This window comes from Centroberyx affinis, unplaced genomic scaffold (assembly GCF_046629955.1).
Source record: "Centroberyx affinis isolate AG114_WGS23_722 - 3 ecotype Tasmania unplaced genomic scaffold, CSIRO-AGI_Caff_v1 ptg001340l_1, whole genome shotgun sequence".
Classification (NCBI taxonomy): Eukaryota; Metazoa; Chordata; class Actinopteri; order Beryciformes; family Berycidae; genus Centroberyx; species Centroberyx affinis.
Genome location: NW_027279837.1, coordinates 621,663 through 649,360, shown reverse-complemented (window position 1 = coordinate 649,360; position 27,698 = coordinate 621,663). Strand labels below are relative to the sequence as shown.

At 41.9% G+C, this 27,698-nt stretch overlaps 1 protein-coding gene across 1 annotated transcript in view; it reads right to left on the bottom strand.

Annotated features, from left to right (window-relative positions):
• Positions 1 to 21,281: 21,281 nt before the first annotated feature.
• Positions 21,282 to 27,698, bottom strand: part of LOC139649419 (protein disulfide-isomerase TMX3-like) — a 28,042-nt gene continuing 21,625 nt past the window's right edge. Inside the window, exons 15-16 of the mRNA XM_071525811.1 lie at positions 26,334 to 26,402; positions 21,282 to 23,576 (exon numbers count right to left, since the gene is read on the bottom strand). Coding sequence (XP_071381912.1) covers positions 23,301 to 23,576; positions 26,334 to 26,402 — 345 coding nt within the window. The 3' untranslated portion in view covers positions 21,282 to 23,300. The remainder of the gene's footprint in view (positions 23,577 to 26,333; positions 26,403 to 27,698) is intronic.

The following is a 27,698-nucleotide window of genomic DNA, read 5'->3' as shown; positions in this document are numbered from 1 at the left end:
ATTATGTGATAATAAGCAAGTTGTACCTGAGGCATTACATTATGAAATAATCTGATTCAGAGTCAGGGCATGTAAGTCTGCATTCTTCAGCCAAGACAGAAACTATGTGAAACAAAATCTGGGTATTTTGACTCACGCCATGCGGGCGCAGAGCTCTGAGAATATTTAAATTACCCCTCTACTGCACCTGCTCACTGGGTTGCCAGGTTTCTGACATTTATCAGTGTTTGCTAATCTCAGCGGGCCAGTCCCATTCCCTTTAAGAGAGGCACTTGACTTTAATTTTGAGAAATTGACAATTCTATAGGCCTAAAGAGAAAGATATATCAAATAGGCCTAAAAGCTGTGTCATGTTTCCAATTACATGATCACCTTTTATTGATTAGCATATTATGGGGGCTTGCATAATTGCGTTGTTCGTTCATTAGGTCTGTTTTTTTTGTTTTTTTTTATTTCAATATCAAATGCTATAATTTGGAAATGGCTTGAGGCCAAACAGGTTGCCTATATTGAATACAATGGGTGTTGAATGCAAACCTAATGAAAAACACTTTTTCTCCAGAGCAGACATCACATAGTAGAAAAGAACATGCGGTGCAAGTCAGAATCCCAGGGATGTTGGGGAACGCCTCTTTTTTTGGGTAACTGCCCCATACATGTAGTTGCTTGCAGAGAGGGATTGGCCATCTGAAGGCCCCAAGAAGAAGTAAGCGACCGGAAGTCAGATCGCGAGCTACAGTCAGACGGTTAGCATACAGAAAAAGGCAACCCATTATCCTTGCCTCTCATAAAATTTGAAGGCAAAACCGCCGCGCAAATAGGGCGTCTATCGGTTGCCATAGTGTCGACTGCTTTCAATTCTTCTGGTAGAGTGGCGAGGGCGTCCCACAGTTTGTCCATTTATTTCTACCCTCCCCCTTCATTAGAAGGCCCTCCACAGCTGTGAGTGTAACTTGATTTGTAGTGACTTGGTGGTGAAGTGGTAGTGGTAGGGCCTGGTTGGGTTGGGATTGGGCCAAAGCCAACGTATAGAGCAAAAAACGCAAAGAAAAGGGTGGTGAAAAAATATGTGATAAAAAGCTGAAGTAATTGGAGAGTGCCCATGGGTATGCCTTTAATCTCTCAGTGAGTATTATAGTAATTCGAGTAAACTACAATAATATCATATTATTATGATACTACTTGGTATTGTGATACCTTGTCTGAGTATCGTGAGATAAGATTAAGGTACCATGACAACCCTACCAGGGACTGTGGAGTATCCGCACCAGTATTGTGGTGGGCTGGTCTGGGTCAAAACCAGGGCTGTTTTTTTGCCCCAGTCCGTCCCTGGCTGCTTGAGAGGCAACTAGCGAGAGCTTCAGTGCACGGACAAGGCTGAAGTCTGTATGCAGACCTGCACAGTTTTGTGGATAAATCCTCACTACATGTGCTTATCTCAATTCTGAATACGAGCTGTAGTGCATGCCCATTTTAGCAATTCACGCTTGGTTTGTGGATAATAAACTCAAAATACCCCATCGCCTACAACAGCCCAACAATGTTAACTGCTTAAACTACATGTTCTCCTGGGCACCGTGGCATATGGGATGAAGAGCCCCAATGGAGTGCCATATGTTTGGAAAACAAGGACTGCTCATAAATGTTGGATCCATGAGAACGAAAGTTCAAATTAATAATCCAGCAGCTAGAGTCCCGCAGCACATCTGACCCTTTAAATTTACGGCTTTAACAAGGAGTCTCCAACTGTGCCTGTGTCTGTGTGTATAACAGCATCGAGATAGATGTCCTCTGTTATGACCATTGTATGGTTGGTCTGAACCTCAGTTCTTAGAAAGGTTATCTATAAATACGGTGCTACTTACTGAGCTGCAGGTGAAGTCTTCCAGAGGAGAGATGCTGCTCCTAAATGACTTCAGCTCCCACTATCATTTGCTGCTGCACATCATGATGAGCCTCATTCTGTAGGCAGCCTGCATGCTAACTGAGAGTTGCATGAAATAAATACTGTATTTAAAAAACTGTTTGGGCTTTTAGTGTTGCTTTACTTTGAGCAGTGAGGCTGATCCACTTAATTCCATGTACCAGATAAACAACGTCCTGTATTACAAATTCATGATGTATAGTGCAAATTAAGAGTACATCATCTAACTCTACTGGTTGATGTGATATGTTCAGTTATTTTATAGGGACCACTGTACTATTATGATGTAAACTTTTATTTGGACATTGCATGTGAAAGCCAAAACGAAATAGAGTAACTAGATCCAAATAATTGTCAAAATAATGTGACAAGTGTACCAATTCTCCTCATTTAATATATTTGAATGATTCTTTATGCTTAATGAATGAAATCACCCTTTCTCAGCCAACAAGCATTTCTGCACAGCTCATGCCGTTGATGAGGACCATTAATCTCTCATCTCACTTCAAAACCTGTCTGCATGCCTCAAATAGACTCTGACCACAACTCTTACAGACAGCATTAGTATTCAGACTTAGCTGTTAAATCTTATTCTAGTTGTATTGTGGCCAGTTGCCAGATGGACATTACATATGCCTAAATTGAATACTAATAAATGAAGAAATGGACAGTGGCAGAGATAGAATTAAATGTCTTCATTAAGGGAAGTTACAACAATTTTTTGTTAAGTATTGCCATTGCAGTGTGAGTGTCCTTGAACAAGGCTTTCAGAAGGATCTCCTACTGAATGATAAATTATGGATTGAAAAGTATGAATGAATGGTTTCATCATGACCTTGGTCTTTGGAGGCTGTGCATTTTCACAAAGGCCGGTGAAGAGGCTTGAAGATCAAGCACACTTCCTCTTGATACTGGCCCCCTGCTGCATACTGTACGGGCCCCATGAAGGAGGCTGTGATGGCTGTCTCCTGGTCCCTGTGTGCACTTAAATCAGCCAGCCTGATAAAGACGGTGGTGAATGGAGCCTCATTGGAATTTTAAAACGGCAAGCTCCAGAACCATAAACAAGGAGGATGCTACTTTTAGAGGTGGCAGTGGAGGCATAGCATGAGCTATTACTCTAGGGTCCGCCGCTCGCTGGCCGGCACTCCTGTTTCTCCTCAATTAGGGTCAACTCTCTGAACCCCTGGCTCCCAGTTGGGCAACAGGGAAGAGGATTTCGCTCCACGAGGCTATGCTGTACAATACTGCACATGCATACATTACCGCAACATTCACACTTCAAAAGTAAAGTGCCAGCGTTACGAATACAAATGCATCGCGCTAACTGCCATACTTTTGATACCAGGTGTAACATTGTGATAGCAAAGGGAAGGAAACGAAGATACTGCAAACGTGACAATCTCCATACACAGCTGCCACCTTGACTGCGTGGGATTAATGAGAAATAAATAAATAAAGTTGGTGTTTCGCTCGCAACCTCACCCCTAGGGACGTTATCAGTGTGACAGGCCTGGCTCACAGCTCGTGTCGCTCTGAAATGTCAGACACACACACCAGTGTGGTGGTCCATTCTTAATGATGCAAGACACCAATCAGGTCTGCTTGTTACCTGCCAACTTCATATTCTTTCTCTGAAAACACACAATAGGTGGAGGATTGTTAGCTAGCTAGCTGTTGCTAGCAGGGGATAAAAGGAGAGGGAACCCTGTTTTCAGAGCTAACAATGAAATATTTGAAATATATATATTGCTAACATTTTATAAATATTCTAAGAGCAGGGAGGAGCAGATGCAAAGAGACTAGTTTGCAATGTGTTTATGGTAAAAATCTGCTTCTTCTCCAACATGATATACTTCTACACCCTGGCCTCTGTGGTTTGAATGTATAAACACATAGCATGATGTAGGCATGCTAATTTGGGCAGTTGAGTAACATGTCTAGGACTACATGCCTTTGCTGGGACAGTAATGAGAGCTGTCATGAGTTTACTGAATATAGGGTATGGAAACGTGGGCTGCTAAGTGCTTTAATCATTCCATTTTGTCAAGAACGAGGTGCGTTCTGCCCCTCTTCCGCTGCTGGCTCCATAGCATGTCTCTAATTCAGGCTGATTGGAGGAAACGCTGTTGGTTGCTATTTCCGACGCACACAGAGAGGCTGAGGGGAGAGACCTCTGGTTGAAAAACAGCTGGATGAAATTATGTCAGAGTGTCATCAAAGAGGAGTAATTACCAAATTAGAGCTTTAAATCTTTAACACTCTGCCGGCATGTTCTTCACTCCCACACACACACAACAATGTACAGTCCCAGAGGGTTTGAACAGTGCTGAGAGGGCAGGAAAGGGGATTGGTTGGACAACATAATGGGTCTGTATCTGGATGTGCTGAATTAAAACAGGACAGCAGGGCGACCTCGTGCTTAGAGAAGAAGACCTGGATTCAAGCCCCATATTGGCAAGCATCCACCCTGCTGAAGTGTCCTTGAGCAAGACACTCTCACTACTAGCTCCAGGGTGCTGTACTGCAGCTGACCATGACCTCTGACCTCCCTGGAGGAGGCCAAGTCTTATTTTCCATGCATTATCGCACAAACAGTTTATCTAAAATAGTTTATTCAGATCAACTGACGCAGCACTTTTGTAAGTTTTCAGCGTACTGCAGTTATCCTTCACAACGACCTACTCAGTACATTTATCCTTCATTGATGTCACATCATGATATTACACGTGTCAGATTGTTTGGGCATTAAAATATTCTTACAATATGCTGTTATTATCCAAGGCAATGTCACATCTTGTTTCAATCAACCCGCACAGGAAAAAAATATATATTTAGATGAAGAGAGCAATATCTGAAGCTTTCGACATATGATATAAATAAGCAGCCTATTTTTGGAGGCCCTCTTCCTCACATCATCGTTTCACATGCCCTCAAACAAGAATTACTTGTGAAAGTCAAAGGTAGCATTTGACAGAGATGCAAGGTGCAATGTTCAATGTGAAAGACGGCAAATCTCAGAGGTCTGTGTATGAGAAAAGTAGAGGAACATCAGTGCTCTTTCGCTCCTTTCATTGCAGTATTTTTGTGTTGGTACTCTGGGAGCACCGTTGTACTGCTGGGATCAAATGAAACCCTTTTTAACATATGCATTGTGAAAGGCATATTACTGACACTTTGTGATCACACACACACACCTGAGATGAAAAAGACAGGCTGATAACTATCAACTTGACGCTCTCACAAACTTTTTCCTCAAGTGTATGTTCTACCTGAAGAATCATTTCAACTATTTATCCCCTAAAAAAAACACAAAGTGTGAATTGTCACAACTGTCTTTCTTGGTTGGGTTGAAATGCATAATTGAAAGACAACTACTCGTTTGTCTTTTCTTAGACCATATTAATTGGTCTGTGGTGCTGGTAACCTTTGACAAATAGCAATGAAACTGAACAATCTTGAGCAAATGTATGCATCGCAGTATCATAAATAAAGTGATGCTTCGTTGCAGTACATTTTCAAACTTTTAATGGGGAGTCACCTGTATAACAACGAGAATTTCACTAGCGGCCGTGTCAACTGGAAACTCGACAATAAACACATATGTAACATGATGTAAGGTTAAGGTAAAGCCTGCAATAATGACCAAAATACACCTACAAGCTTGTTTACATCTCACCATTAATAAGAGGCTGTGAATAAATGCATCACTCCACGTTCTTGTATCTTCTCACTGATCAATGATCAGCCAAGATCAAAGGACTAGAGAGACACTTGTTCAAATTACAAGTGAAGCTCCAGTGTTGGGAGAGGGAGAGTTACGTGGGCATGTTCAGAAATGTGGAAACCTCTCTCACATACAAAAACCTTGTGCATTGGCATGCTGTCAGTTGCACTTGCTGCAGATAACATTTTCCCTCTGGAAAATATGTAAATGTGCACGTTTACACAAAAACCACTACCACAGATCTTATATTTCATCTGCCCAAGGTATGTGTATCAAATTCTGCCTGCGTGCTGTAGGTCTATCAGCGGATGAACACATGGGGAAAGAGGATTTTGAAGCTGCTTCTCACAGTATGCAAACCCAGAAATAGCTGACTTTTCAAGTGCTGTTTGGCGTGAATGTGACACTTTACCATAAACACGGGAGAAGGTAGAGTAAACACTTTGCGAACACAGAAAGAAAAGTCTATAAAAAAATTTCTGCTATTCTGTTCCACCACACTTTCAACTCAAAGTTTTTCAGTCTTTATCTCCATTACTGCCGTGCATGCTGTCTGTCGTCGTGTCTTCAGGCACAGAAGCCACAGTGCACACACACAGAGACCCTCCAGTTGACCACCTGGCCTCAAGGTTGCTTTTTTTTTGGCCAAACAAGACAGTGCGTCATTCTAATCCACCCGGCCCTTGTATGTGCTCCTTGGCCTGGAAACTGGGTATGTTATCATTTCTCCTCAGACCGCTGACTAGCTCTGCAGTCCAATTGGAGCCAGATCCCCGGGCCCTACAGTGCTCCAAGTAATGATACTAATGAGTGAGGAGAGGCTTGGTAGCAATGTTGTAAGCTGTGTATGGGAGAGGCGGCTGCCCCGGCCCGCCCGGCTGCTGACCTGCACCACGCTCACTAAAACCCATGCTGACACCAGCAGTGCTGACACCTCCCAGGTGACACCAGGCCTAAGGGTGTGGATGTCTCTATAATCACCCATTATCACTCACACACCAGCACCTGAGCCACTGACACCACCATGATGGCTACTATACAGGTGGTATAGTGGCTCTCATTTTCACCTCATTTACTCAGACACCATGGTCTATTTTGACGAAACCTGGGGGGAAGATTGTATCTTCATAATGTGTCCAGTGTTTGAAAAATGACACTAATTGGCCTAATTAGGGTGCTATAATTAATAATGATGCCGCTATATAACCGATTGACACAAAACTTGCTACACAATTCCAGCTGCCCCTACAAATTACACTGATTGGCCTAATGGGGGCGCTATAATTAAAGGCCAAAATGTTTATCTCAAATATGATTTCTCAGACACCACTGGTCCAATTTTGACAAAACTTGGAGGGATGATGCATTTTGGCATGATGTTCTGCCATTTAAAAATTACACTAATTGGTCTGATGGGGGCACTATGAAGGTTGAAATTTCTCAATTATTAATTTCTAACTCCCACACTGTCAAGGCCATTTGACATGAAACTTGCTAGGTGCAACCAGCTATCCTTACAAATTATACTGATTGACCCAGTGAGGGTGCTATAATTAAAGTTCAAAATTTTAACTCCTACACTGCAAGTCTAATTGACACAAACTTTGCTACACAAATCCAGCTATCCTTACAATTTACACTGATTGGCCTAATGGGGGCGCTATAATTAAAAGGTCAAAATTTGTAACTGAAATGTCAGACATCACTGCTCCAACTTTGATAAAACCTGGAGGGATAATGCATCTTGGCACTGTGTTCTGACGTTTAAAAACAGACACATGCCTGATGGAGGTGATATAATTAAAGGTCAAAATTTCAAACCTTGAAAAGCCATAACTGCTACACCACCGATATGATTTTAATGAAACTTGGAATGATGATGCATCTTGTTGGCCCAAGGGGTGCCTGCATCATTTGTGGGAGACGACAAGTTTCACTTGTTTTTTATTTATTTATTTATTTATTTTACCTTTATTTAGCTAAGCACGTATGCTCTTTTTCAGCAATGTGCGCTTCACATTCACAAAGTAGATATATACAAAGTAGTGGAAGGTATAGCGTTCCCAATGAGGCAGAGAAAAATAAAAATAGCAGTAGGGAGTGAAACCACTAAATGATGCAGAAAGGCTATTTACTGTTTCCAGTATGCATATACAGCATTACAATAAATGTCTTTATTTAGCAAACTTTTCAGACACTCCTGGCAACTGCATTTCTTAAACAATAGGTTCAGGAAGGCCTTTTGTTGAAGCCTTGTCACTGAAGCTTCCACAGGAGCCGTTGGATGGTGGATCTGAACAGTATTTGAACAAAGCCCTTCCTCTGTTACACCACAACATTAAAAACAGTTCCTTGTATTCAGGCCATTTTCAGAATGGATTTTTCAAGGATCTGTAAGTACCTCTCAAAAACGGGTTGTGATTTCACTGTATAATGCTGCTGAGTCATTGAGCAGTTCAAGCGACTCACATGAGTGGGTGGATGTACGCCCCATGAGTGGACTCTGGGATGGATATGTAAGAGCAAAGTGAAGCTTGAAACAGTGATATTTGAGCTGCTAGGTCGCCTTTGTTAAAAACATTTGTTTAATTGGAACAATTTGTATAATTTGTCCTTCTTTAACATCTCATGACTGCATTAGTCAGATATATTACTCAGAGCAAAGATCATAATGGAAATTAGATAGCAGTAGATAGTAGATAGCAGTTAAGCATACATACAGCACACATTTTCACATTGAAAATACCAAAATAGCTGTCTTCAGGCCCCATAATATACAATTTAAATGTTCAAAATGAATGCTTGCTCTTGCTTATAAACACATTATTCATATTTAAATCTACAGAGCAGCTATAGCTTGTATTGTAGACACCATACAATTCATGTATGTGCAGCAAAATGTATTAATTGCTGTGCCTCCTAGCAACAAATCCTTTCTTTTCCCTGAATGCTCAAAAGCATCATAATGTTGATTCGGAGCTATTAACGGTGAAGGGAATATGAGAGATAATACGCATGTTGCAGCGATTTATAGCAGGTGGTCGCTGAAATATAAGGATCTGGGCAACCTTGTGCCAGTTAAGTCGATATTTAAAAAGTCAGAGAGGATTATACATAGAAAATGTCAAAACTATTTGCATATTGCTGGGTTTTTGCTATCATTCTGCCTCGTGTGCAGGAGAAAGCTTTCCGGCCTTTTTGTCACATGTATACCTAGCAGAAGTTTGAAGAGATGAAAACTATAAGTGGGGTTGAGACATCACTTCACATGAAACAATATGTAGCCAGAACGTGTCCTGCAGTCTGCTGTGTGGTAAACAGCCATGTTAGTTGACATTTCCCACCCATTGATTCCCATCATTGGTGCAACCTTTTGGAGTACTTTGGTCTGACCTACATGGGCTCCATGGGGAAGCACAATGCCACTGAGACCCATAGAAGAGGCCTCCTATCGATCAGCCCGCACCTAAAAATAAAGCCACGGGCCCGGCAATGACAGAGAGACAAGCAAAAAGCCCATGTCTGCTAATCAATGGTGACCTAGAATTTTCTGTCCCGAATCAATATGCCACGCTTTTCTCCCATGATCTAATGATCTCTGGGATGTGTCTGTCTCTGACACTCTTGAGGAGTGCAGAGAGAAAATGTCAGGTGGAAAATGAGTGTTATTTCGTCTTGGGGTTTTACTGTATGTGGGGGAAATTGGTTGGATTTCAGCAGATATATGCTGCTGTTGAAGCCATATATAGCCTATATACTGGTGAAGATAGTGATACAGCTCATAGAGAAATAGAGACATCTGGAATGGTGTTGTCATGTGTTGAAGCGCTCAAGGAAACACTTGCTTCCTTTTTCAACTGTATAACAAATTAACAAATAAATGTGACCTTTCCAGGCAAATTTGATAGGCATTGAGTATCCTATTTTAAGGGATTAATTGCTTATTGTTCATTCTTTCATCTGTTTTTCTTTATCTGATCCTTCATATGATATCTCTATTTACATTTCCTCTCACTTGCCCTTTCTCCAAGCTTCCTCGCTCTCTTTCTCCTCCTCTATCTCTTTTTCCCTCTCTCCCTTGAAAAAAAAACCCCTACATCTCGCAGCAGGAGCACTGCTTGCTCAAGGCTATGCGCTATCTCCCCATATTCCTCTCTGGTGAATATTTTATCTTGCCTTTCAAGTATCATTTTCATACCGAAAGAGTGTCTGTGTCCCGCAGTGGTTTTTCTCGTACTCTTCATTGTGGAACATCTCTGTTTTAGACGGGGTGACAATCTGCTAGCACATCTCAGGGAGGCTTTTGATCAGAAAATGCATATCAGCATTATGAATTTTTATCAACAGGGGTTCATGAAAGAGCCATGAAGCCATCAGTGGCCATTTAGCAAAGAGCCATGGATGACTAACTTTAAAAACGCTGTTAATATTTTGTGCGGCCCCTGTGGCCCTGGAGACACACAACAATGGAAAAACTCTTTATTCATTCTGCTGTTTCTCTCTCTCTCTTTCCATCTCTTGCCCTGACTCCCTTCCCTTACTATTTCTCTCTGCGTCATTGACCAGAGTGACAGTGATTTAAGCTGTCAGATATTTCATGGCCCAAAATCCCCGACTTAGTGACTCACATTTAGGATCAGCAGATCCCACTTGTTTGCATTTGGCCAATTTGTATCCTCAGGCTGTGTTTCCTGAATGCATGATGGTAATAGTCTAATTCATTTCCACAGATAGTAAAGGGATGAAATGGGAAAAGAAGAGAAATTGAGAAATATGCTTACGTCAGTGATCACGGAATAATGGGTATTGGGAAAGGATGGGGACCAAATCTCAAGAGCAATCTATAGTGTATTCATGGAGTTATATTTAAATCAATATATGTGTTTATTCACAAATGTTTTATTCATCGGGCACATTCTCTACGGAAGAGAGAATAAGCAATAACTTGAATTTGCAGTGCTTTGGCCCATGCATTAATTCCTAGCCTTGTGCATTTTCAGTATGCCACTATTGCGTGTGTGTGGGTGTGTGTGTTTGCATGTATGCCTCCATGAAACATGCATGGATTGACATGTGTCAGTATCGTGAGTGAGTAAATGTCATGTAGTTCAACCTTCTGATCAATCATAAGTGCTACTTAGGATCACACAGGACTTCCCAGAACTTCAACATTTATTAGGATTATCCATCAAGCGTTAAGTTGCACCTCAGTAGCCTGACCTCTAAAGAGAAAGAGACAGAAAGCAAAAGAGACAAGGAGAGAGAGACACAGAGAGAGAGAGACAGAGAGAGAGAGACAGAGAGAGGGAGAGACACGGAGAGAGAGAGAGAGAGAGAGAGACTCAGAAACGGAGACAGTGACAATGACAGTGACGGTAGCAGAAGCAGTGACATAAATAAGATTTGGAAAAAAAGAGCTGGGCCATAAATCATTTAGTTTTCCACCACCCCAAGAACTGATAAATCACTCATTCGCAGCTCTGTGGAGTGGTTAGCCAAGAGACCAGATCTGGGTTGGGATTCAGCAGAGACCCAAACTGGGTTAGCAAGTGATTTAAAAATGCTGAAACCATTGCAAATGGGCCTTTGGTAACATCACATGTTCAGCATTTGTGAAACTGGGCTACACTGTCTTGCCATAAAGTCTTGCTAAAATCTGTGTTTCATTGTTTTCATTTGCTCCATATGACAGCCTTGGCACAACAAAATACAATGGCTTCACAGTGAAATAACTACTCTCTGACAATAATAAATGTATTTGAGTGTGAAATTGTGTACCACTACAAAGGAAATAGATTTATATTTTGTAGTACATATGGACTATATCCTAAGTATATATACTTAATGTCCAAATCATTAGGGACAGCTTCCTGATTCTTAGTTGCAGCCTCTTTTGCACCATCCACATCTCAATTGTGCTTAGAAACCCGCCTGCTTCTCTTTATCTACATCTCCTTCTTTGTGATTGGTATAGATTTAATAAGGGAAATCAATAAGTTATAATGGCTTTTACCTGGATTCACCTCATCAGTGTACTACAAGAAATGAAAAAGTGTCCCTAACATTTTGTAGATTCAGTGTGGTCAGGGAGTAGTCAGTCATCTTGCCATGAGGACATCATATTTTGTTGTGTCAGGGGACTGGAAGTCTTCAGTCACCGAGTGTCGTGCAATATGTGACAACTGCTGAGACTGTGAAAACCATCAGTGTTGGCTCCACACAGACATAAAAATTACAGCTGATGGCAGCAGTAACTCTCTATAGCTGCAAAAGCTACCGGTTGACTTGACACAAATCCGGTCTCTGGGCATCTCTGTAACTGTGAGTATACACTGAAGTCATCAAGCCACCCAGCGGGGCGGCCAGCCCACGCCTGATGTTCCCTGGACACAGTGTGGAAACGGGCTGACCAGCACTGACAGATGGACCCCGAGATACCAGCGACCTGTGGCAGTTGCTTTCCCCGCAGACCCTCGTCCGGTGACAGCAATGAGCCACCTACGAGGCAGGGAGGAGAGGGGGAGGAGAAGAGGGAGGGGCGTGTGAAGGAAGAATGATGGGTTGGGGATACAGCGCTAGGCAACAGGCTTGTGAATCACACAGTGGTGTCGTTCCCATAAGTCAAACAGACAGAAGCTGCGGATGAGAGACCCTGCCAATGGAGAAGTGTGTGATGACATGAGTATTCTGGACTGGAACAACAGCTCCAAATTGAAGCTATTTTTGCACTTGCACCCCATTTTCCCATCATTTTCCATGATACTGATCAAATCTGACCAAAATGTCGTCTGCTTCTTCTGTCTAGGATTGTGTCGCTTTCCAATACAATCCTATGGGGCAAATGGACCCTCCGAAAGTCAACCCCAAAACCACCCAAAGCATTTCAACACTTTGATTTCTCGGTGTGTAATGAGTAAAGAAATGTAAATGAAAATTATTTAAAGTCATGCATTTTTTGCACTTCCTTGTTTACTCTTTGCCGGCTGGCTGCAGCTGTCCGTCTGTCCGCTGTGTAAAGTAGTGTAAAATAAATAGTGAAAGTTGCCAGGTCATGCATGAACTGAAAATTAAATATATACAGTACATGTCTCATTACAGAGTGAGCGTAGGCATGCTTTGGATGCTTTTGGGGTTGACTTTGGCCCAATAAAACTGTATTGGAGAGTTACACTTTAAGATGAATGTGACAAGAGGACGAAGTACACCGTAACACTGCTATTGCAGCTTTTCACATTTGAAAATGTCAGCATATTCATGCATTTTATTGCTACAAAAGCTAGAACAGATCTGTGATAGCTCATCATTACACCCCTCGAATGATTTCACAGCTCATAGATTCATTTGGTCCAGTGAATAATGCTACGGTATTGCAGCTTGTTCACAGCAGCACTGCCAATAAAATTCCTGCTGAGGCACACAATCCGACATCAGTGTAGCAGGCAAAGTAGATACAGAAGTAGCTCCAGTATAGTAATGTCCTGTGTGTGTGTGCGTGTGTGTGGGTAAGAGAGAGAGAGGGAGAGAGAGAGAGGGAGGGAGAGTGTCTGTGTTGTTTTTCATCACGATCACAGAAGAGTCATGGAACAGCTAGAGTTGCCGATAACTCATTATTCACAGAACGAGGTAAGGTAAAGGCCCTCTGATCATGTGCTATTAAGGATTTCAGTGTGAGGTCGTGCAGCGGTGCTTAGAGAGAGCTTGTTAGCCAAGACAACAACACTTCATTAGCACAGGCTAAGACCTCGGCCCAGACACTCCAGCATTTGACACCAGGGAAGCAGTCATCATCCTGTTTATCTCTCACAGTCATACTGATGTCTGACTTCAGAGGAGCAGACATAGTGGGAGTGAAGATCTCTCCATCTCAAAGTTGACAGCATTAAAAATTGGCCAATTTACCAGGGTTGTTGCTTCAAGTCATTCCAGTATAAGGATTTCTTCAGTTTTTTGACTACAAGTTTAAAACCAGACAAAAGCTTGACTATAGCTGCACTTCTACGACAGGTGAGTTATGATTAGTAGCAGTTTCCCATCTCATAGAGCAATGTAAAGACAATTTTAAAATTTCTTAGTCATTGCAATTCTTCAACTAAACTTAATGACACGCAGCACATCACTTGCTAAGCTTCAGCTCAAAATAAAACGACGAATCTCCAGACGTGGCAAATCTAGGAGTCCCACTTTTTTACTTTTTGGCTTGCTGAATTAATACTGCACTTTTGCTCCATCAGTAACTGTTTGGAAAAATTGAGTTTTGTTCTCATTTTAGCCGCTGAGAGTGACAAGGAAATGCCTGGTAACTAATTGGTTGAGAGAAATCTGGAGTTTTGTTTTATAGTATACTTATTTGGTTCTACTGAAAAATGTTCAAAAAGGAATTTTGCACTGCTAATCCATGATAGATGATGGATTAAGGCATGAAGGAGGTTAAAGTGATGTTGAACATTGGTAGTACCTTGGGTTGTGTAGCTTCCTGGACATGATATAACCCCAAAATCAGCATTCTCTGTTATCTGTTGCTCTGGTATCTGTTGCACTTTTTCCTCTATCCATTCACTACCATTATAAAGCAAAACCGATCTGAAAATAACACTTGTAGCACATAAACAAACACAAACAAAGCAGATTCTGACAATATATATAAAAACTACTCATTCTGTTCATTTTATTAAAGTGAATCGTTTTCTTTATGTTATTAAATGTAACACTGAAATCTGGTCGGAAGAATTTCAGTGTTACAAGAAAGCATTTTTTTTTATTTTATATATATATCTTTTAATACTTTGTCAGAATCTGCTTTAATATTGTAATATAATAATGGCAGTGAATGGAGAGAGAAAAAAGTGCAATTCTCCAACTGTCTCTACTGGAGCCCCGGAGCAACAGATTTAATATAACCCCGGTTTCGGGGTTATATCATGGAAGCTACACAACCCAAGGTACTACCAAAGTCCAACATCATTTTAAGTGAATGTAAAAATAATAATTGGGATTCTTCCTTAATGTGGAATACTTTATTGACAGGTCAGGTTCAGCTACAGAACAACAAACCTGGAGCTGTCAGGGATTCAGTGTTTTGCTCACACACACTTTAGCAGCACAGATGCTTGCCAACATGGGGACTTGAACCCAGGTCCTCCAGATGAAGGGCAGTCTCCCTAATCACTGTGTCTCCCTGCTGCCCAATGTGCCTAATGTGATGAGATTAGAATAAACACTGGGATATTTAAATGAATGTTAATTGTGTTCCCTTACTTTAAAATGGGATCAGTATGTGTCAGTCCGTGTAACCATTTAAGCTTTGATCCTGATTCAGAATGTAATTTTAATGACTGTTTATTCACATGCAAAAAAATGGTTTCTCTCCTGCATGCTAATGGGTAAAGAATAACAACTTTGCATATTCATTCAGACAGCAGACAATGTTGACAGAAGGTAATCAGAAGCAAAAGAGAGAGAGAGACAACGAAGAGCAGGTCCATGTGAGTGTGTGTGTGTGTGTGTCTGTGTGTGTGTGTGTGTGTGTGTATGTATCTGCACGTGTGCACATAGAGTGGGTGTAGTGTAATTTAAATAAAATTTCTGATAAGCACTTTCACAGTTAAAGTAGACAAGGATGTCTAGACATATTGGTTGGCTGGGAGTTGAAGACCTATCAATCACATCGCATGCGTGTGTGTGTGTGTGTGTGTTTGTGTGTGCGTGTGTTTGTGTGTGTATGTGGGTGGGGGGGGGGGGTTGAAAAGGTATATACACTATACAGTCATGGGGAATATTAATGATTAAACAAACGAACACAACAATTTACCAATTTTCCACAGCAATATAGAGTGAATGTCTCATCTACCATAAAGCAAAGAGTAATCTCAGCTGCTCAGGTTGGTTGTCCCCATGTGAATAAGCAATGGGCCATGTTAAGGTGCTTTTTGATACCTACAGAGACCATGAAAATGGACAATTTTGTTTGTGTCACATTCACTTTAGGAAGCCATAAATCATGTTTATTGGTGAGATGTTCGGTATGAGAAATACATAAAGATTCACTCTGTGCCCTGTAGACAATGGACAGTGTTGCTGTTTCACTTCCACCTTCCACCCACGTCAGCCACATTACTGTGTATAGTCAAGACACAAAACATAGTGGATTTCTCTCATAAAGAGTGGGAATGGGGTCATCCTGGCTAAGGCGCATACCGCATAATCACAATGTCATGTTTGTCACATGTCATCCCCCCCTTCTCTCTCCCATCTTTCCTGGCTCTCTATACAGTTAACTGTCCAATAAAGCAGAAATATCAAAAACAGTAAGAGGTGGGAATACCTGGTTAAAGATTATAACTAAGAGAAATATTTGAGTTTTGTTCCAAAATCAGATATGAATCACTTGAAAATGTGAAAAACATGTTTTGTTTGCTTTTTCAAAGTGGATCTATATGTATGTATTTTGTATTTTGGAAATTAAATAATCACTTAGAGGTCTGCTAGTTGCTTCTGAGCCTGAATGGCTTTTCAAGGGGCATTAATCAGCATTTCACCATATTAGTATATGACACATTGCTCTGATGCCAGCTGATTTTCATCAACAGTAGCTGGGTGGTTTAAAGCGCAACAGAAATAAAATACAGAAAAGACAGGAAGGAACAAATGGCCTCCATGTCCTCTAGTTCCATTTGATGGAGAGGGGTGAGAACATCAGAACAAAAAAGGTGTAATTTAACAAAGAAAGATGAATGGCTAACGCAGCGGCGCAAGAGCAGAAGCATTCATCAATTTGGTAGATTTTTCTCTTAATTGCATAATGCTTTATTCCGTTTTATAGAAGGTCCATATAACACAGAGATGTGACATTTGCAGCTCATGCAGTGCCGGCCTCTCTCAGTGCCGTTCTCCGCAGGAAGAATGAAATGACATTCTAAAGTGCGGATTCTAAAAAAAACACACACTCAATAGCCTATCACACATGTTTGAGTGGATCTTTTATAGCTTTTTGAAACACCAAACATTTTCATTCCAGAGTGAAATGTCTGCCATTTGAAAAAAACTGTCACCTACTCTGACAATACAATTGCTGCCATGGAAGTAAAACGCATTACTGGTTGCTAGTGGAGTTGTGAGTCATCGTTAAGACCTTCAGTTAATACATGAATATGTTTTTGAATCAGAATCGTTTCTGTTTTTGAAATATTTACCGATGAATTTCGGGTAGCAAACTATTCCCAAACAGGCAAGAGTTTTGGGATGAAACCCTTCATATGAAAGTAGATTGCAACTGCTATTTATCTTTGATTATTGCTGGCATCACGTGTTCAGTTTTTTAAGGCAAGGACAGTGGGCATCTGTCTCTCTTTCTCTCTCATGTTGCTGTCAGAGCAAGCTGATTGATACAAACTGGTGCAGCAAAGGACTTTCTAAAAGGCGTTGGCGCCTGCCTGCCCCCCCATTCTTCGCCAGTGACAAATGTAGCCTCTAAGTGGCTGTGGCAGGCTGTGATCCTGCAGGACCCTTCATGTTGGATATGAGCGGTAGATTTTTTTCATTAACTCCAGGTGCGCCGTCCCGTCTTTCCCCCTCTGTCATCGCCGGCCGGAGCTGCACGGCCCGTGCCAAGCTGTGCTTTCGCTTTCCGCTCTGTTTAAACCCACTCCACACAGGCGGAAACTTGTGACAGAAGAAAAGCTCTGCCCTATATGCAGCTACACCACACGGGCACACAGATCATACAGGCATATAGTATGAAGGCCACAGAAAACATCCCACCCTGAGAAAAAACAGGGCTGAGGGCCAACTGTGGAAGCGCCTCTGGCTGTCCTTGAGGAACCTCTGGGCTGGATCCTCCTGGGTGGTCTACGCAGCGTGGAGCGCAGAGAAGATTTATCTGGATAGTTGACAACTCCTGCACCACTCATCCAGGCTGCTCGGGTCCCCATAGAGAGCACATGTCACTGCCTTAAAAGCACTGTTGGTTGACAATGACATTATAGGGTTGTTTTTATATGGTACACTCTTTGTTTAGTGGAGACACTGGAGCGGTTTTGAGGAAGTTCTGTTAAGTACAGTTTGTGTTTATACAATTGTTTTGCCAAGTTACAACATTTCCAATCCAAACGAGGAAAGAAGTTCTGAATACAAAAGTGATTACAGAAGTAATATCACACAACCCAGAATGTTTCTCTGGGAGATATTAACTAAAAAGCCCAGAGGAGTGTGGTAGATTTGGTTGTTACAATCCCTCACTTTAACAGGCCTCGAGCCTCATTAGAGGTTCTTTTTTAAATGTGTCCCTAAGCCATCTACTCTCAACAAGAATGTATTTTCAGAGATTAGCTCGCACCTCCAGGTCATTTTAAACCAAATAACTGTCCACAATTATGTTTTCCTAATTATGATTATTTCATGATTACATTACAGAGCTCCCTTGCCATGGCAAACACAACATGGTCTCCAGGCTATTCAAGGAGAGAGGTGACAGAGTCACTGAAAGCAATTAAAAAGCTATCAGGGGGAGCTGAAAAGAAAACATTTCCTATTAGATTGCAAAGTTAACCAGTGGCTTGAGCAAGATGTGACTGCAGGATTGCTAAGATGTTATTACTCTCTGCAAACACAGTGTTGTTATTCCTGGTGGGGGCGGGTGCTGGAGGGGCAGAGTGGGGTCACAGTATGATGACCACTAACACAAGCACAAGGCTCTGCTGTTCCAAAGCACAGCATATCATAAGCAGCAGTCTCTGCTCAACTTTCCATTGTTCACTTGGATTCTCAAAGGCATCTGGCAGATTTTAAAAGCCATTTTTCCCTCTGGTGTTGTTAGAGGGAAAGGATTATTGTGCAAAAGCTCTTAACTTAAAGAAATCCAGCTTTCTTCACAAAGAGTAGCATGGTGCTCAGTCCCACATGCCCTGAGAGTATTTCCTGAGTTATCCAGTTTTTAGGGGTTAAGGGATTCAGAGACTGTTCCCAAAAGCCCTCCCATTACTGCAGTTTGCCGCCTCAGTGGCACAAGGTGCTCACATCAACTCAGTGTGCGTGCGTGTGTGTATGTGTGTGTGTGTGTGTGTGTGTGTGTGTGCATTAGTGTGTATTAGAGTGCATAAGTGTTGTGACTGCGCCATCATTAAAACCCAGCTGGCTACAGTGACTATAAGGGGGCTTGGAAGTAATGTTAAGCTCTGGACGCAGCAGGCAAGTCACGTCCCTGAACATCTGTGTGAAGGGACTAAGGATCAGATTAAACACGGGCCACAAAGGCTGCAACACACACACACACACACACACACACACACACACATTGGAAAATCATCATCCATGTGTTGATGAACCTGTCCTGTTCCTTCGCTGTGAGAGCTGCTTTTCAGGCTCTTTGAATAATCAGGTTGGAGGATGAAAATAGCCTGTGGCAGCGGTAGGAGTGACAGCATCAGCAGCGATGCTCGGGCGCATGTCACCTCCTCCAGAGACTGTGTGTTTCAGGTAAGGCACCCTGACCACCCCGAGGGGACAGGTCCCTTCAGTAAATGATCACGACCGGGGCAACATCATTAGGGAACTGCTGTGCGGTTGCTCCATGGCAGAGTGATAAGCAGAAACACTCCAGTGGGAAACGCTTACAGTGCACTCAGAGGTGACAGGGATAATATGGGCCGTGCACTTGTTATCCTCCGCAGAGCCGCGCATCATTTATACGCTTCGGCTCTAAATAAAGATTTATGGCAAGCACAGATACGGGCATTGGATAAGGCGCTGAGCTGGAATCGTCCTGAATTTGATGAGATCTAATTAACAATAAGGTTTGGAATAAAAAGCTGTCTGCAGATGTGCGTGTATGTGTTGTAATCATATTTGTGGCCCCGTAATGATGCATAATCACAGGCTACTGCTAATGGAGAGTTCAGGTTTACAAAACACTGCGTCAAAACACACATTACAATTCAAATTACTAATCTGTAGCCAAAACTTGATCATATTAGCGGAGGGTTGTTGTGACTGTTTTACTGATGAGAATAATCTAAATTGTATGTTTGATTCAGGCAAGCATTTTTTTTGTTTGTTTACCGCGCTCTATAGTATTATTGGAAGAGGGTGAATTTCTGACCCTGCTGCAGTGTTTTTGTTTTTCTGTTTTCAATTCCATCGGCGGTTGCAATCCTCTGCAGGAGCGTGTTGTTCGTGTGTTTGATGATTCTTGATGCAGGAGAAGTCGTAGGATCTTTGATGGACAGCAGACAGCTTCATATTTCTTCACACGCTCATTTCACACAGCCCCGAAGAAAGTTTCCCAAAATGTCAAGCTGTTCAGAACAAAACAACAGCAACAAGCACCATCTATGAACTGACAAGTTGACAAGCAGCTATTAAACCCGATTGAACTGTTGACGTGAAGTCGCAGCAGAAAAAGTGGTTGAATAGGGCTGTGAGAAATGATCTTACTGCTGATGATGGAGACAGGAATAAAAAAATAAAAAATAAAAAAAAAAACACATAGGGAACAGCCTTATCTACTGAGGGAGGGCAATATCTCAAAAGGCTAAATTTGCCAACAGTGTTTGTGTAATTAGGCCTTGAGGTATTTTTTTTTAGTGTGTCAGGAAACAGATGGACATTAGCAGCTGTAGCCATCTATCAGCCGTAATGGAGAAAATACTCGGTGTTCCTAATAGGATCTGCCAAGACTGAGAGAGAACAAGTGTGGGTTGGTTTCCATGGTGAGCGAAGCTAATCAGCCATTTCTCATCTGGTTGAGTGACGTAAACTCAGCTTAGAATACCCTTGAAAAGCAGGTTCAAAGCATTACCTGAAATAACAATGTATCTCTCTACCCCGACCTTACATGCGCCCCTAAACCATTTAACACCTCACCGGCGAGTCAGAAATGAGATGATTACAATCTATCCTTAATTTGCCATTTCAACATAAGATAGAAGTCAGAATGAGCAGCGAAGTGTAATTACCCTTGTCCAGTGCTTGAGATTGTTGGTTTTCTGAAAGAAAAGAGACAGCGAGCCTCCTTCATTTGCCACACGATGAAACTCATTCTCAGAATATATAGCGAGGTAATTGAGCGATGAATTACTTTTTGCATCAGCACCACTCAATGACACTGATTCTGATGTAGTAATATATTATCTCCCCCTTTGTGGTAATTTATCCCCACAATGACATCCAATGGAAAATGAAAATTCTCCTCCTTTATCAGACCTGAAAAACAACTAATCAAACTTCCCAATAGCAAAACACTTTTTTTTCCAATCCTCCTCTGAAACTATTTGAGGGTCAGGCTCCAGAAAGTCCACTGTGACTTTGTATAAGGTGCTTTTTCATTATGTAAAGTCACGTCTCCAAGCCTGACTCTTGCGCATTGTCATTCCCCAAAGAGAAGAAATAAATGAGTTTCACATCAAGTAATGTAATCAGCCTCTGTTAAACCTAGATCTCCAAAAAATTGATTATATCTGCCATAATTGAGCAGACACCTCTACCTAGAATTACATTGGAGAAAGAAATGGCACATTGGGGAGGATACGTGCGATGATTGAGGACAGAGGGTGAAATAGATGTCTAAATGGAACATAGGCCGGTGTTTGAGAGAGAAAAACAAAGCCTGTGTATATCAGTAGTAAAAAGATGCCAGTCAACAAGAAAAAGAGGACAATCTTTATTTCAATCTTTCAAACCAGTAATAAAGTGTGACAATCTCAATTCAAACCCAATGAGGAAGTTTGGCAGAGAATGGTAGGCAACTACAAAGACCAGAAGGCAAGGCGAGGGCATGGTTTCCATAGTGCAGTTTCACAGTAAAGATACAGATAGCCTCTGTATAAAAAAAAACAACAGGTGTGCTTAGGTTGAGGTGCCTAAGTCAATCAAGTTACAAGATTTACTGGGCTACAAAAGCACGATGAAATGAACAATGGCGGAAAAACAAACTGGAAGCCATCTCATTATGCGGCTACACTTTTTAAAAAGGGTTATAAAGTGGGGTAAGGATCGTATTTCCCATTACCTACACAATAATAGCATAATGCCTCAAAACATTCATTACAATTTCTTAATAGTTTACTTGAGAGAAAGCCTATTATGGAAGCTTTGCTTGCTCTTTTCAAACTTATAATTTGTTCCCAGCCCCGCACATTACATACAATGCATGAATGTTTTTGATGAGGATTGCAAAGCTAATGTAGACTAAATAGTAATCCAGTGTACCCTTTAAAACAACTTGCCACTGCTGCAGGAAAAGCACTATACAGATCCAACAGGTTCTATTCAGTGCATTTTTCATAAGAATGACATTACACTGGGTGTAGCAAATATTAGGAGCGCTTGCTCTTTTCATGAAACAGGCTGACCAGGTGAATCCAGGAGAAAGCCATAACCCCTAAATGATTTTCACCCATTACACACTTCAGTGACAAGGACAGGAAAACAAGATAAAGACAGATTTTTAAGCCTTGAGACAGTCGAGAGAATGGATTGTGTCAAACAGAGGTGCAAATCAATATGGGTAGTCCGAATATTTTGTACGCCCAGCGTTTGTCTCAGTGCATCTGGATGTAAACGTCAACCTGCCCGCAGAATTCAATGCTGCAACCAGTGATGAAGGACAGATTGAAACATGGAAACAGAGCCAGTCTGCAGTGATATCACTCCCGCCTAACCATATGAGGTGTTAAAAGCCACAGGAATTATTGATGCGTGTCATGAGTGTCTGCTACAGGGGTAAGACACATTCACACTGAGGTTTTTCAACAATGTGGTCACGTTAAATAGGTTAAAAAAAAAAATAATTGTGCATTTGCCATATCCCGATATCATCTCCAGAGACACCACCGACTCCTACAGTTTCTCCATGAGTTCTCTACATTAGTGGACAATAATAGGTGTCTAGCATGAGAAATAACTTGAAATGCATGACTGTCCGGCACTTTGCATCCCCAGAAGAAGTCGTCGTTTCAGGCAAAAACATACAATACAAAAAGCATTATTCATTTATGGCAGATTTTTCCTTCTTGGGCACTTCACTTCCTTTGCTGTCTACACAAGTCAATTACTATACATGATAGGCCTGCACTTGGGAGATTTATTGGGGTTGTGGGGTGGAGGTAAACAAAGGGTCTCGGCGAATTCATTTTCTATTCAACTTGAAGGCAAGACCATCTGGTTCTGTTTTTCTGCATTATCACAAATGGAAATCAAAATGTGGTAAGAGGAAAACAAAAGAAAAACTTAACTAGGTCCTGACAAAACAAAAAATATGATGTGGGCATTTAATTTGTTTCAAAACAACTATGTAACAATGGTAGAAAGACGGTACGTCACACACCATATGTGCTATACCAGCAGTTGGTTGAATTATGATAATAAATAAATGGTTTGGTTTTAAGCCATCCCTTCTTCTCTGTAACATTATGTGTTTACGCTCCCGCATTAAAAAGGCTAATAGTTTTAAACATGATTTGGATGGCTTCACCGAGAAGCTTACCTTCACATATGACACACAGGACTCAAAGACGAGAGAACAGTCTGTGCTAGGGGGGCATGAAGGGGAAGTGAGATGAAAAACAAAGAAGCAAAACAAGAATACGTTGATATGTCTTTGAGTTTCATGTCACTGTATTTGACTAGGCCTATCATCCTCCGGTGGGACCCCCTGTGTTAATCCATTTTCTTCTCTTCGGGAGCCTTCTCTTCCAGATCCGGCTCCTCTTCCTCGTTCTCTCCGTCTTCGGGGCCCTCCAGCTCGGCAGTGCGCCGCCGCTCCTCCTCCTCCTCCTCCTCTTCGTCGGTAAGACCCTCCCTCTTCAGCAGATCGATGTCATCGGAGCCGTCATCCGATTCGGCGGTGCAGATGCCGTAGCACATCAGGCTGATTACGCCCAGCGGTAGGCCGAACAGGAAGCAGCCGAGCACCGGAGAGCTGCGAAACACCGACTGAAGGAGGAGGAGAGACAACGTAGGAGGAGGTAAAAAAAAAAAAAGTAATACAAAAGGGCATGGAGTACAGAGAGGAGAAGAAAGTTTGAGAGAGAAGAGGTGGTATGAGGGAAGGCCATAGGAGGGAGAGACGGAGGGATGGAAAGAAAGAACAAATGAAGGAGTGAAAAAAACAAAAAGAACGAAAGAAAGAGGATAGCAGGAAAGGACAGAGGAGATTTATGCATGCTGTAAGCACAATGTATAAACACATTCTTTCACAGTGCAGCAAGCACCTCAGTGCTGACCGCAAGTTCATTTGCCAAAAACACTCTCATAAACCTGCAGCAGGCATATTCTGGGCTTGTCTTGCTCAAGGACGCCCTCTCTATCACAGTTCCCTTTTAACAAAAAGCAACCTGCAATTTGACAAAATACTAGAGTTGGAACAAACCACAAAAGTCACAGTTCAGTACACGTAATAATAATGGCTCCACTGTTCAGTATGCTTTCGGTACATTTTTGGTACAGCAAACTGTCGGTAAAGGAAAAAGTGTCTGTGTGTTTATTCCTGAGGAAAATTCAGATTCTTTATAGGAAATAACTGCACAAAGCCAACAAGTGGCTTAGCTATCAGGCTGGAGTTATTCAAATTCCGTAGCCATGATTAAAGTGAAACACATCCCATTCACACGCGTGTCCTGAACAGACGATCACATACCACATGGGAGGTTTTTTCGACATGTAGCATTATACTCCTGCCGAATACACTGCCCCTCATCTCCTGTGGGCACAACTAAGCTCAAGTCATTGACGGAGTCATTTGGCCTTAATATAGCAGGGTGCAGCAGAGACAATGTGCCTACAAGGGGATATTCGGTCACCACTGCTGTCAGCCACTGAGCTGAGAGGAAGAGAAATATTCATGTTCCCTCCAGTCATTGCCACTGGAAGAAGGATGGTAATTGCTGGTGCTCTGCGATGCTAGATGAGGTAAAGATGGGTGTGCTATGCTAACACAGCCGGCCATGAGTCATTGGGCCTAATGTGGCTGCTTCCTCATGCTCCTGTCAGCCGTGCATTTAGATGGGCTCTCCAGGGGCAAGGTGATGGCTGCTGCCTATCTGCCTCATATCATATCATTGTCACTGTGAGCAAGACAAGCTGCGGAGATGCTCAAGACAGAGATGGAAGCTTGCAGCCTGCTAAAATATGGGAAGGAATAAAACAATAGAGAATAACATTTTCTTTCTCTTACAGGTGTCATTCTTCCATTGATTCCATGTCAAACCAAACCTGATAGCAAAAGAATTTACTTGGCAAAAAACTTCAATAAAAAGTATTCCTAAAAGCCTTTCCTTCCTGCCTCGAGGTGACACTCCACAAGTAGCTATTCCTGTTAGTTCAGCAGTTTTCACAATCGAATGTATAATTTTCCTTTGAAGCCCTTTGTGTCCCTTTCTAGGACAGCCTTAAGCTCACTCCTGGTTACAGTACAACTGTGCCAACCAGATAGCACGACAACACAGCCGTATTTACATTCCTATCACACCCTTGGTCAAATTAACACCAGTCCTCCCACAGAACCAACTGCTCAGGGTAAAAGAGTGGGAGGAGGAGGCACAGCAGCCTCCTGACCCTCTCTCCTCCCTCCTCATTCCGCCTCCTCCCTTTCTCTCTCTCCATACTTTGTGTTTACTCCCTATATTCTCCGTTGTACACACAGTCTTCTATTTTGAATGTTGGTTGCTCCCAGAGGGAAAGTGCAGGGCGTTGGGGCATTTGCTTTACAGTGTTGCTGAGCTGGGAGCGGGTAGCATCCATATTCTGTTAAATTGGCAAACAGAGTCAAGGTGACGAGGTATGGTGTGACGCTTACCAATAACAATTAACCATAACAGTGACATGTTATTACCCTGTTAGTAGTATGGTGAGCATAGAAAAAGACAATTAGTGCAGAGGGGCTAAAACAGATCTGTGTATCTTGGCTTGGGAACAAGGTTATTATCATAAAACTAAAACAAATACAAAAACTCATTTCATAAAAGTAATAAAAATAGTAATAAAACGAGACTGAAAAAACTTATACTGAACAAACACTAACTAACTAACTAACTAAAATAAAAACAGACATGAAAAGTTTTTAGTTTTTGTCGTTTTGTTAATGCACATGGTAAAAAAGAATGAATTTTGGGCAGAGAGTGTTTGGCTATTTTTACTGAACGTTAACTACGCCATAGGGAAGCGATATAATTTAGACTTGTTCGGCCACATGAGCACCTCTTGTTCTTGGAGGAAGTGCCAGCGCTGCCGACGCCATCTGGGATTATTTTGAGCTAAATGGTCTTAATTCAGATTGCTGTTGAGTCCACTGGTGCAATTCATTTGTGCAGCATCAAACCAAGTAGTCCTAACTTTAAGTTAGATGTAAATATATTTACATACAGGAATTTGTGATTTATTGGCTCTATTACACAATATGTGTTGTGAACACATATAAAATACCTATTCTGAACCTTCAAGAATTATGGCATTAAAAAATACTGCCAGCACCACAAATAGTACTAGCTAGTACTGAAACTAAATAAAAACGACACTTTAAAAAAAAAAAAAAAAAAACTACCAAACCCACACTGAAAACTAACTAAAACCTATACTGAAATTGAAATAAAAATTGAAACTACATAAAAATGAAAACTAAAATTATGATAACACTGCTTGAGAAATAATGTCTGTCTATGTGCTGCAGCCAAAACTGAGCTCTCACCAACTTACCATAATGGTGGACCGGGCATCAAAGGCCACGCGTTTGACCCTCTGAACAACGCCATCACCTCCATACGCCTGCAGGGAGACAGACAGAGTGGTGGAGACAGAGGAGTTGGTGTTAAAGTTTGCTGGAGAGATGCCACAGCCTACTAACTCTGTCTTCTTATGGGTGGTTCATGGTTCATACGTGGCTAGACGTGCCGTCAGTGTAGCTTGGTGCTGGTGCTTCTCGCCCTTCTCATGATGACCGTGCACTAAAACCTTAGTATTGCATGCTACTATACTACTGGTGCTTCCTGGTTGACCACAAGGCTCTGGTGATAGTATTTTCATTGGCTACATAGAGTGTCATTGATTGACACTATGTATGTCGTGGGGAGACTACATCACCACTAGCGCCACTTTTGTTTTGTGCTGCTACATTAAACTTCCCAGTAGAGAGAAGAAAATACCAGCTGAGTTCATCATATTACAGAGATGAAGCCTTTACAGAAGCTATGTTTACAGGAGTTAGTTCAAGGGACAGATGTGTTAACATGTCTGCCAACAGGCTACGGAAAACGATTCTGATTGGTCATCCGTTTCCTTTGCTTTCTCCACCCCTTTAACAGGTTTCTCGCTTACTTGTGAAACCCTGGTAGACTCTGTACTGGAATCAGTCAGTAGTTCAAGTTCCACTGTGTACAGCCAATCCTGGACGGAGGCACTGCGGCACCATCTGCGTCGTTTCAAATTTCAGGTGGTGAACGACTTCACACGCGACTCCAGTGCGCCCAGTTGTTTTGGCCGCAGCTACGTCATTTTGGCCGCAAATACGTAAATTTGACCGTCATGTGCATTTCCACATGAAGCATGAACCCTGAACCCTTCAGACACCCTATGCCAGCCACGGCCAGCTTGGGGTGAACAGGCTGACAGTGGCTGGAATTGGACTAGAGGAGCGTGGAGGTTTCTACTGCTGTTTATTTGGTGGGACCCGGTTTGTTTTGCTAAGCAAAAAATAACCCAGAAGGTTCTTGGAAAACTGAGGGGACCTCTGATTGTTTGGCTTATGGTTTCATACATCTGGTGACTTTACTGTAAATGCAGGAAAAGTGATGACATTTTTTTTCCAGATGGCGCGCAGATTAGTGTACACACGACAATACCAAGTCATGTAATAATCTCACACTGACTTAGAAAACAGAATTATTGCAGATAATCTATTCAAAAGGGACAAGAATATGAAACATGCAATATCTCAACCTGCAAAAAGAGATTGTAAAAAATATCTCATCTCACGAGAATATTTTCTGGAAAGGACTTAAAATGCAAGGCAACACGCTTGATTAATGGAGACTACTGGTGTGATTACAATGGTACAACACAAGG